This window comes from Piliocolobus tephrosceles, chromosome 13 (assembly GCF_002776525.5).
Source record: "Piliocolobus tephrosceles isolate RC106 chromosome 13, ASM277652v3, whole genome shotgun sequence".
Taxonomy (NCBI): Eukaryota; Metazoa; Chordata; class Mammalia; order Primates; family Cercopithecidae; genus Piliocolobus; species Piliocolobus tephrosceles.
Window position 1 is genome coordinate 16,036,422 of NC_045446.1, and position 11,542 is coordinate 16,047,963.

The window sequence follows — 11,542 nt, forward strand, 5'->3', positions numbered from 1 at the left end:
GATGTATTCTTAAGTATTTTATTATTTTTTTGGTGGCTATTGTAAATGGGATTGCATTCTTAAATTTGGCTTTCAGCTTGAACTTTATTGGTATATGAAAATGCTACTAATTTTTGTATATTGATTTTGTAACTTAAAACTTTACTAAAGTCATTTATCAGTTTCAGGAGCCCTTTGGGAGAGTCTGGAGTTTTTTTGATATAGAATCATATTGTCCACAAAGAGAGATAATTTAATTCTTTTTCTATTTAGATGCCTTTTGTTTCTTTCTCTTGCCTGGTTACTCTACTTAAGACTTCCAGTACTATGTTTAATAGGAATGGTGAGAGTGAACATCCCTGTCTTGTTCTAGTTCTCAAGGGGGAATGCTTCCAGTTTTTGCTCATTCATTATAATGTTGGCTGTGACTTTGTCACAGATGGCACTTATTTTGAGATATGTTGCTTTGATGCCTAGTTTGTTGAGGGTTTTTATTATAAAGGGATGTAGGATTTTATTGAAGGATTTTTCTGCATCTATTGAAATGATCATATGGTTTTTGTTTTAAATCCTATTGACGTGGTGAATCACATTTAATAATTTGTATATTTTGAGCCAAACTCACATCCTAAGAGTGATGCCTATTTGATCATGGTGAATTCACTTTTGATGTGCTCTTCAATTCGATTTGCTAGTATTTCATTGTTGGCTTTGCATCTACATTCATCAGGGATATTTGCCTGTAGTTTTATTTTATTTTATTGTGTTTTGTCTTTGCTAAGTTTTGGTATCAGGGTAATTGTGGCTTCACAGAATGAGTTACAAAGGAGTTCCTCCTCTTCAATGTTTTGAAATAGTTTCAATAGCATTGGTATCAGCTCTTCTTTTTACATCTAGCAGGATTTGACCGCAAATTTGGCTTGTCTGGGCCCATTTTTGGATGGCACTTGGCTTTCACTTCAGAACTTGATATTGGTTCATTCAGGGTTTCAATTTCTTCCTGATTAAATCTTGGGAGGTTGTGTGTTCCGGAAATTTATCTATTTCCTCTAGATGTTCTAGTTTATTTGCATAGAAGTGTTCATAATAGTCTCTGAGGATCTTTTGTATTTCTGTGGGATTGGTTATAATGTCACCATTGTCTTTTCTGGTTGTGATTACTTGGATCTTTCCTTTTTTTTTCTTTGTGAATCTAGGTAGAAGCCTACCAATTTTATTGATTATTTAAAAAAAAACAAGTTTTGGTTTCATTGATTCTTTGTATGGATTTTTGGGTCTCAATTTCATTCAGTTCTGTTCTGATTTTAGTTATTTTTTTTTCTTCTGCTAGCTTTGAGGTTGGTTGGGTTTCATTTTTCTAATTGCTCTAGGTGTGATGTTAGATGGCTAATTTGAGATTTTTCTACATGCTCCCTATTTTAGAAACATTAAGTTTTGGCAGATTAGCTGTACTAGTTGCTTTGTTGTGTTGTTTTAACAACTGTGTCTAATTTAACAAAACTTTTTCCTATCACTTTTAAAACTTCTTTTACTTCCTTATTTCTCAAGCTATAGATTAAAGGATTCAACATGGGAATAACAGTGCCAGAAAATATAGAGGCTACTTTCATATTCTCCTGAGAATTATTAGACTGAGGCTGTAAGTACATGTAAGAGAGTGTCCCATAGAAAATGGTTACTACTGTCAGGTGTGAGGCACATGTGGAGAAGGATTTTTTTCCTCCCTGCAGTAGAAGGCATTTTCAGGATGGTGACCATAATGTAGATGTGGGAAAAGATGATGGCCAATCCATTGAACATCAAGTTAAATCTCACAAAGACAATGTCTAGAATGATGTTGATGTCAATGTTGGACCATGAAAGGGCAAGAATTGGGGGACCATCACAGAAAAAGTGATTGATGTTCTTGGACTTGCAGAAGGACAGTGAAAATGTAAAACTTGTATGTACAGAGGCATTTATTGAGCCCATAATATATGAACCAGCTACCAATTGGATGTAGACTGTTTGGGACATGATCATGGGATACTGAAGGGGCTTACAGATGGCAACATAACGATCCATTGCCATAATAGCCAGGAGATAACAGTCACTGGTTGCAAATGTTGCATAAACTAAGAATTGTATCACACAGCCCCAAAATGATATCAAATTATTTTCTTCTGTGAAGCTTTGGAGCATCTTGGGAGTGAGAGCAGAAGTGTAACAGATATCAACAAAAGCCAAATTTTGTAGAAAAAAAGTACATGGGTGTTTGAAGTCTGGAGTCAGTCTTGATGATTAAAATAATTCCAACATTTCCTACCAGGTAGGTCACATAGATTAGAAAAAGTACAATGAAAAGGACATGCTGAAATTCCTGTTGGACACCAAATCCCAGAAGATGGAATTCACTCACTTCAGTGCTGTTTCCTTGAGCCATGACTACCAAAAGCCTAGAAAGGACCAAGAGAGGGACCCAGAAAAGAAGGAAAATCCTTGTGACATTTTGCAATAAAATGGCTCTATATTTTAAATCGCTTTTTAACATCTGACTTTTCATGACAAATACAATAGTGTTATCTCCAAATTAAAAAATATTTATAATCATCAAGTAAAGAGAGAGTTACTTGATGAAAGATGAAATGGATTTATTTATTTTCAAACTGAAGAATATTTTCTTAGAAGAAGACTGACTTCTAATGTGTGTGGTTCTTAGAAATACAGATAAACATTTTTTTCACTATACTAAACAGGTATTTATATTTATTTTAAATAATGTTAAAATGTAATTTTGTACCTTTTTAGAAACATAATTATTTACAGTCACTTATCATTTTATCTCTCTTTCTAGTTCTTGAAATTAGAATTAATTAGAGAGCAATTTCTCAAAATATGTTCATGGTTCACATACGTTGGAAGGCTTCAAAGTGTCTTTGTACTAGTGTTCTTAGAATGCAACTTCCATCTAGGTGCTATTCTTTACAAGTATAATAACCCCGTTATATAATGGATGTCTAAGAAATAGGCTCACATTTTCTATTGCTTATTACAAAAATTCTGTAGTGGAGGAACAAGAAACAAGAAATAATTCTCTTCAATTAAACATTTAGTGAGGCCTGAGATATAAGTCAGTATAAGCTTTTTCCTAGGGTAAATTTACTGTAAAATGAAAGAAATGCAGCCCTTTCAAGGAGTCTTTCTTCCATTGTGATAAACACTTATTAGAGGAAGCTAGAATAGGCCAGAGGTCCATTTAAGCTAGAATTTTAACAGAGTAATGACATTTATTATATCATTTTGACTTTAATTACCTGGATTGAAATAAAATAATATGAAATTATGGGGATTCTTTTCAAGGACTAAGGAAACTAGCACAAGCCCCACCACACACCCCCTTATACAGAATCTGTACATTTCTGTGTTTATGTTGAGCTAATGGTAGGTTGGTCTAATATAAAATATTTTGTTTCGTCTATGTTGAAGGTGTTTTCTGATCAAATAAATGCCTCCCTTAGGAAGGCGGCTGAATCTAGGGAGCCAAGTAGTGCCATTTTGCGGCACCTCACAAGTTAAGGCCCACTGGCTTAGAATTCCAGCCAGTCAGCGGAAACAGGCTGGAGACTGCCTGAGATGGGATGGAGTTCCTGGGAGTTAGGGAGGGGCAGCCACCATCTCTGCAGTTTGGTTAGCTCTGCTGTTCCAGCCTGCCAGCTCTGGAGAGTCCATGTGGTCTGGTCAAGGAGGGGTCTCCCACAACATAGCAGAGCTGTTGCCAGATTGTGGCCAGACTGCTTCTTTGAGTGGGACCTTGATCCATCCCTCCTCACTGGGCAGGGCCTCCCTGTGGGAGTTTCAGCAACTCCAGCCAGAGTTATATGAACATAACTGATCTCTCCCTGGGATGGAGCCCCCAGGTGGATGGCTGGCCATCATCTCTGTAGTTCATTCAATTCAACCTTCCCACCCTGCTGGCTCTAGAGAGTCCAGGTGGTCCAGACAAGGGAGGGTTCCCCCAACATAACACAGCTGCATTAGCAAAAACAGTCAGACTGCTTCTTTAAGTGGGTCCCTGAGCCTCTTCCTTCTGACTGGGTGACACCTCCCAACAGGGGTCTCCAGAGACTCCCTACAAAAGCACTTAGGCCAACAACAGGTCAGTGCCTCCCTGGGATGGACCTTCCAGAGGAAGAAGCAGGCTGCCATCTTTGCTATCTCGTAGTCCTCAGTGGTGATACCTCCAAGTTTTGGAAAAACTGAGGCAACTAGGGTCTGGAACAGACCCCCGGCAAACTGCAGCAGCCTTATAGACAAGTGGCCTTGTTGTTAAAGGTGAAACAAACAGAAAACAGCAACATCAACAAAAAAGACCCCACAAAAATCCAATTGAAAGATCAGCAGCCTCAAACATTGAAAGTAAATAAGCCCACAAAGACGAGAAAGAATTAACTCAAAAACACTGAAAATTCAAAAAAACAGAGTGCCTCTTCTCCTCCCAATGCCTGCAATACCTCTCCAGCAAGGACACAGAACTAGACTGAGGCTGAGATGGTTGACTTGACAGAAGCAGGCTTCAGAAGATGAGTAATAACGAACTTTGTTGAGCTAAAGAAGCATGCAGTAACCCAATGCAAAGAAACTAAGAATCCAATAAAACAATACAGGAGGTGATAACCCGGATAGCCAGTTTAGAGAGGAACATAACTGACCTGATGGAGCTGAAAAGCACAAAATGAGAACTTCACAATGCAATAACAAGTATTAGTAGCAGAATAGACTAATTGGAGGAAAGAATCTCAGAGCTTGAAGACTATCTTTCTAAAATAAGACAGGCAGACAAGACTAGAGAAAAAGGGATGAAAAGGAGCAAACAAAGCCTCCAAGAAATATGGATTATGTGAAAAGACCAAACTTATGACTGGTTGGGGTACCTGAAAAAGATGAGGAGAACAAAACCAATTTGGAAAACATACTTCAGGATACCATCCAGGAGAACTTCCCCAACCTAGCAAGACAGGCCAACATGCAAATTCAGGAAATTCAGAGAATGCCAGTAAGATACTCCACAAGAAGACCAACCCCAAGACACACAATTTTCAGATTCTCCTATGATGAAATGAAGGAAAAAATATTCAGGGCAGCCAGAGAGAAAGGACAGGTCACCTACAAAGGGAAGCCAATCAAACTAACAGTGGCTCTCTCAGCAAAAACCCTACAAGCCAGAAGAGATTGGTGGCCAATATTTAACATTCTTAAAGAAAAAATTTCCAACCCAGAATTTAAAATCTGGTTGAACTAAACTTCATAAGTGAAGGAGAAATACGATCTTTTTTGGCCCAGAACTTAAAGAAAAATGAAACAAAACTTTTTTTTTTTTTTTTTGACAGTGTTGCTCTGTCACCCAGGCTGGAGTGTAGTGGCACAATCTCAGCTCACTGGAGCCTCTGCCTCTTGGGTTCCAGCTATTGTCCTGCCTCAGCCTCCTGGGTAGCTGGGATTGCAGGCACATGCCACCATGCCCAGCTAATTTTTGTATTTTTAGTAGAGACAAGGTTTCTCCATTTTGGCTAGGCTGGTCTCAAACTCCTGACCTCAGGTGATCTGCCCTGTCCATCTCGGCCTCCCAAAGTGATGGGATTACAGGTGTGAACCATTATGCTTGGCCTAAAAAGGTCCTTTTTAGACAAGCAAATGCTGAGGGAATTCATCACCATCAGGCCTGCCTTGCAAGAGCTCCAGAAGGAAGCACTAAATATGGGAAAGAAAAACTGTTACCAGCCACTGCAAAAACACACTGAAGTACACTGACGAGTGACACTATGAAGTAACCACATAGACAAACCTGGAAAACAATCAATTAACATCATGATGACAGGATGAAATTCACACTTAACAATTTAACCTTAAATGTAAATAGGCTAAATGCCCCTATTAAAAGAGACAGAATGGCAAGCTGAATAGAGTCAAGGCCCACCAATATGCTGTCTTCCAGAGACCCATCTCATGTGCTCAGACACACATAGGCTCAAAATAAAGGGATGGAGGAAAATTTACCAAGCAAGTGTAAAACAGAAAAGAGCAGTGGTAACAATCTTAATTTCTGAAAAAACAGACTTTAAGCCAACCCAGAAAAAAAAAAAAAAAAAGACAAAGAAGAGCATTAGATAATGGTAAAGTGTTCAATTAAAGAAAAAGAGCTAACTATCCTAAATATATATGCACCCAGCACAGGAGCATCTAGATTCATAAAGCAAGTTCTTAGAGACCTACATTCTTCTAATTTCCACATGGCACTTGCTCTAAAATTGGTCACATAATCAGAAGTAAAACACTCCCCAGCAAATGCAAAAGAACTGAAATCATAACAGTCTCTCAGACCACAGTGCAATCAAATTAGAACCCAGGACTAAGAAATTCACTCAAAGTCACACAACTACATGGAAATTGAACAATCTGCTCCTGAATGACTCCTGGGTAAGTAATGAAATTAAGGCAGAAATCAGGAAGTTCTTTGAATCTAATAAGAACAAAGAGATGATGTCCCAGAACCTCTGAGATGCAGCTAAAGTGATGTTAAGAGGGAGATTTACAGCACTAAATGACCACATCAAAAGGCTAGAAAGATCTCAAATGTACAACCTAATATCATGACTAAACGAACTAGAGAACCAAAAGGATACAAACCCCAAAGCTAGCAGAAGACAAGAAATAACCAAGATCAGAGCAGAACTGAAGGAGATAGAGACATAAAAAACCCTTTAAAAATCAATGAATTCAGGAACTGGTTCTTTGAAAAAAAATTAATAAAATAGATAGACCACTAGCTAGATTAATAAGGAAGAAAAGAGTGAAGAATAAAATAGACACCCTCAGAAATGATAAGGGGGATATCCTGCCGACCCCACAGAGATACAAACAACCATTAGAGAATACTACAAACACCTCTATGCACATAAACTAGAAAATCTAGAAGAAATGGATAAATTCCTGGACACATAACACCCTCCTGAGACTAAACCAGGAAGAAATCGAATCCCTGATAGACCAATAATAAGTTCTGAAATTGAGGCAGTATAAATAGCCTACCAACAACAACAACCACAAAAAGCCCAGGACCAGACAGATTTACAACTGAATTCTACCAGAGGTACAAAGAGGAGCTGGTACCATTTCTACTGCAACTATTCCAAACAATTGAAAAGGAGAGATTCCTCCATAACTCATTTTATAAAGCCAGCATCATCCTGATATCAAAACCTCACAGAGATACAACAAAAGAAAACTTCAGGCCAATAGCCCTGATGAATGTTAATGCAAAAATCCTCAATAAAATACTGGTAAACTGAATCTAGCGGCACATCAAAAAGCTTATCCACCATGATCAAGTAGGCTTCATCCCTGGGATGTAAAGTTGGTTTAACATGTGCAAATCAGTAAATGTAATTCATCATACAAACAGAACTAAAGACAAAAACTGCATAATTATTTCAATAGATGCAGAAAAGGCCTTCAATAATCAACATCTCTTCATGTTAAAATTCTCAATAAACTATGTATTAAAGGAGCATACCTCAAAATAATAAAGTCATATGTGACAAACCTACGGCCAATATTATACTGAATGGGCAAAAGCTGGAAATGTTCTTGAAAACTGGCACAAGACAAGGATGCCCTCTCTCACCACTCCTATTCAATATAGTATTGGAAGCTCTGGCCAGGGCAATCAGTCAAGAAAAAAATAATAAAGCGTATTCAAATAGGAAGAGAGGAAGTCAAATTGTCTTTGTTTGCAGATGACATGTTTTTATATCTAAAAAAACCCCATTGTCTCAGCCCAAAAGCTTCTTATTCTGATAAGCAACTTCAGCAAAGTCTCAGGATACAAAAATCAATGCGCGAAAGTCACAAGCATTCCTATACACCAACAACAGGCAAACAGAGAGCCAAATCATGAATGAAGTCCCATTCACAATTGCTACGAAGATAACAAAATACTAGGAACACAGGTAATAAAGGAAATCAAGGAACTCTTCAAGGAGAACTAGAAACCACTGCTCAAGGAAATCAGAGAGAACACAAACAAATGGAAGAACATTCTGTGCTCATGGGTAGGAAGAATCAATATTACGAAAATGGTCATACTGCCCAATTTATATATTCGATGCTATTACCATTACACTCCCATGGAAATTCTTCACAGAATTAGAAGAAACTATTTTAAAATTCATATGGAACAACAAAAAAAAGTGCCAGAATAGCCAAGACAACGCTAAGCAAACAGAACAAAGCTGGAGGCATCACCCTACTTGACTTTAATCTGTATACTAACAGGCTCTAGTAACACAAACATCATGGTACTGGTAAAAAAAAAAAAAAAAAAAAAAAAAAAAAAAAAAAAAAAAAAAAAAAACAAAAAAAAAAAAAAAAAAAAAAAAAAAAAAAAAAAAAAAAAAAAAAAACAGGCACATAGACCAATGAAACAAAATAGAGAACTCAGAAATAAGACTGCACACCTACAACCATCTGATCTTTGACAAACCTGACAAAAGCAATGGGGAAATAATTCCTTATTTAATAAATAGTGGTGGGAGGACTGGCTAGCCATATGCAGAAAATTGAAACTGGACCCCTTCCTTACACCCTATACAAAAATAAACTCAAGATGGATTAAAGACTTAAATGTAAAACCCCAAACTACAAAAACTCTAGAAGAAAATCTAGGCAGTACCATTCAGGAGATAAGCATGGGCGAATATTTCATGAAGAAAACACCAAAAGCAATTTTGACAAAAGCAAAAATTGACAAATGGAATCCAGTTCAACTAAAGAGCTTTAGGACAGCAAAAGAAACTATCATCAGAGTGAACAGACAGTAGAAAGAATTGCGGAAAAGTTTTGCAGTCTGTCCATCTGACAAAGATCTAATATCCAGTCTACAAGGAACTTAAAATTACAAGCAAAAAGCAAACAACCCCATTAAAAAGTGGGCAAAGGATGTGAACAGATACTTCTCAAAAAAAGACATACATGAGGCCAATAAACATATGAAAAAAAAGCTCAATATCGCTGATAACTAACAAAATGCAAATAAAAACCACATTGAGATAGCATCTTATGCCAGTCAGAGTGGCAATTATTAAAAAGTCAGAAAACAACAGACGTTGGTGAGGTTGCAGAGATAAAGGAATTCTTTTATACTGTTGGTGGGAGTGTAAATTAATCCAACTATTGTGGAAGTTAGTGTGAGGATCACTCAAAGACCTAGAGGCAGAAATACTATTTAACCCAGCAATCCCATTACTGGATATATACCCAGAGGAATATAAATCATTCTATTATAAAGATACATGCACACATATATTCATTGCAGTACTATTCACATAGCAAAGACATGGAATCAACCCAAATGCCTATCAATGATAGACTAGATAAAAAGAATTTACACCCAGTGAAATACTGGTGGACAAGGAACAAGATTATGTCCTTTGCAGAAACATGGATGGAGTTGGAAGCCATTATCTTCAGGAAAACTAACACAGGAACAGAAAACCAAACACCACATGTTTTCACTTATAAGTGGGAGGTGAATAATGAGAACACATGAACACATTTCAGGGAACAATACAGATTGGGGCCTGTTGTTTGGTGTGGGTGTAGGGAGAGCATCAGGAAGACTAGCTAATGGATGTTGAGCTTAATACCAAGGTGATGGGATGATCTGTGCAGGAAACTACCAATGCACACATTTACCTATGTAACAAACCTGCACATCGTGAACATGTACCCCTGAACTTAAAATAAAAGTTAAAAGGAAAATAAAGAATCCCCCCCTCCAAAAAAATATGTAGATTGTGGACTCTTTGAAAAATCACACTGTCTCTCACTCCTATTGTCTCTTGCTTCCATTGTCTATACTTATTCATGGATAATTGCCAGAAAGTGTGTACAGCAAATTCAAGTACAGTTATTCATCGATGTGGGATTAGGTGAAGTACAGTTATTCAAGGATGTGGGATTAGGTGAAAAAGAACATTATTTTCCAAACTTACAAACTTCTGAACTTATACTTTCACTTTTACAACGGGAATTTATGACCATTATTTTTCTAAAACTGAAGAAAAAATGTATGTTTTATGTGGTCATTGATATGCTACAGTTGCCTGCCATTTTTAAAATTAACTGTTCTTTTTCTTTCTTGTTTCTCTCTTTTATTTTCCTGCATTTCTGTGGATCACTTAAACTTTTTCTTATAATCCCATTTTGGTGCATCTATAGTGATATTTTTGTGTGGTGTTTTTATTAGATATCTTTGTATAGCATTTTTAGTGGCTTCTCTAGGTGTTGCGTTATATGGGCATACCTTGTTTTATTGTGCTTTACATGTATTGTTGTATTTTTTAAATAAATTAAAGGTTCGTGGCAATCCTGCATTAAGCAAGTCTATTAGCACCGTTTTCCAGCAGCATGCACCCATTTAGTGTTGTTGTGTCAGCATTTTTAGTAATAGAGTATTTTTTAGTTAAGCCATATACTTTTTTTTAGACATAATGCTATTGCACATTTAATAGACTACAGTATAGTGTAAACTTTTATATGCACTGGGAAACCAAAAAATTTGTATGACTTGCTTTATTGTGATAGTCACCTAATTGAGGTGGTCTGGAACTGAACCCATAATATCTCTGAGGTATGCCTGTGAATCATAATTGCGGTCCATTTTATCAGTTTGAGTGAAGTGTGGAAACCTTATGTCCTTTTTAACATCTTTACCCTTTCACACTTATAATTGTCTTAAATAATTCTTCCTCATTCACTGAGTACCACATTAGATAGTGTTATAATTTTTGCTTCAACTCTCAAACATAATTTTAAAAACTCAAAAGAGAAGAAAAGTTTGTTATATTTTACTCTTTAAACCTTTCTTACCTTTTGATGTTTCATGTCTCTTTCATTTAATAACAAATAAAAGAAAGAGTGTGGCAGAATGGAAAGAAAAATGACACAATTATATTCTGTGTACAAAAAAACTCGCCTCAAATATAGTAGCACATGTAGCTTTGAAATAAAAAGAAGGAAAGAATATATCATGAAAACACAAATTAAGAGAATGAAAGTGTGGCTATATAAATATTAGACAAAGTATATTTCACAGCAAAAAAAATTACCAGGACAAAGACAGACATTACTTAATAAAAATATTAATCCATCATGAAGAAATAGCAATCCTAAATGTGTAGGCACCAAACAAGTGGGCTACAACATATATAAAGGAAAAAATAATAAACTGAATTGAGGTAAAGACAAAGATACAATTATAGTTGAAGAATTTAATAGAGGAAACGAAGATGGCCGAATAGGAACAGCTTCAGTCTCCATCTCCCAGCGCGAGCGACACAGAAGACCGGCGATTTCTGCATTTTCAACTGAGGTACTGGGGTCATCTCACTCGGGAGTGCCAGACAATCGGTGCTGGTCAGCTGCTGCAGCCCGACCAGCGAGAGCTGAAGCAGGGCAAGGCATCGCCTCACCTGGGAAGTGCGAGGGGGAAGGGAGTCCCTTTTCCTAGCCAGGGGAACTGAGACAC

The 11,542-nt window shown here is 36.9% G+C and overlaps 1 protein-coding gene across 1 annotated transcript; it reads right to left on the reverse strand.

Moving 5' to 3' along the window:
• Positions 1–1,430: 1,430 nt before the first annotated feature.
• Positions 1,431–2,401, reverse strand: LOC111544788 (putative olfactory receptor 5AK3). Its single transcript, XM_023215443.1, is given in 3 exon segments — positions 1,431–1,697; positions 1,699–2,220; positions 2,222–2,401. Coding segments are annotated over 3 exon segments (969 nt in total).
• Positions 2,402–11,542: the final 9,141 nt, after the last annotated feature.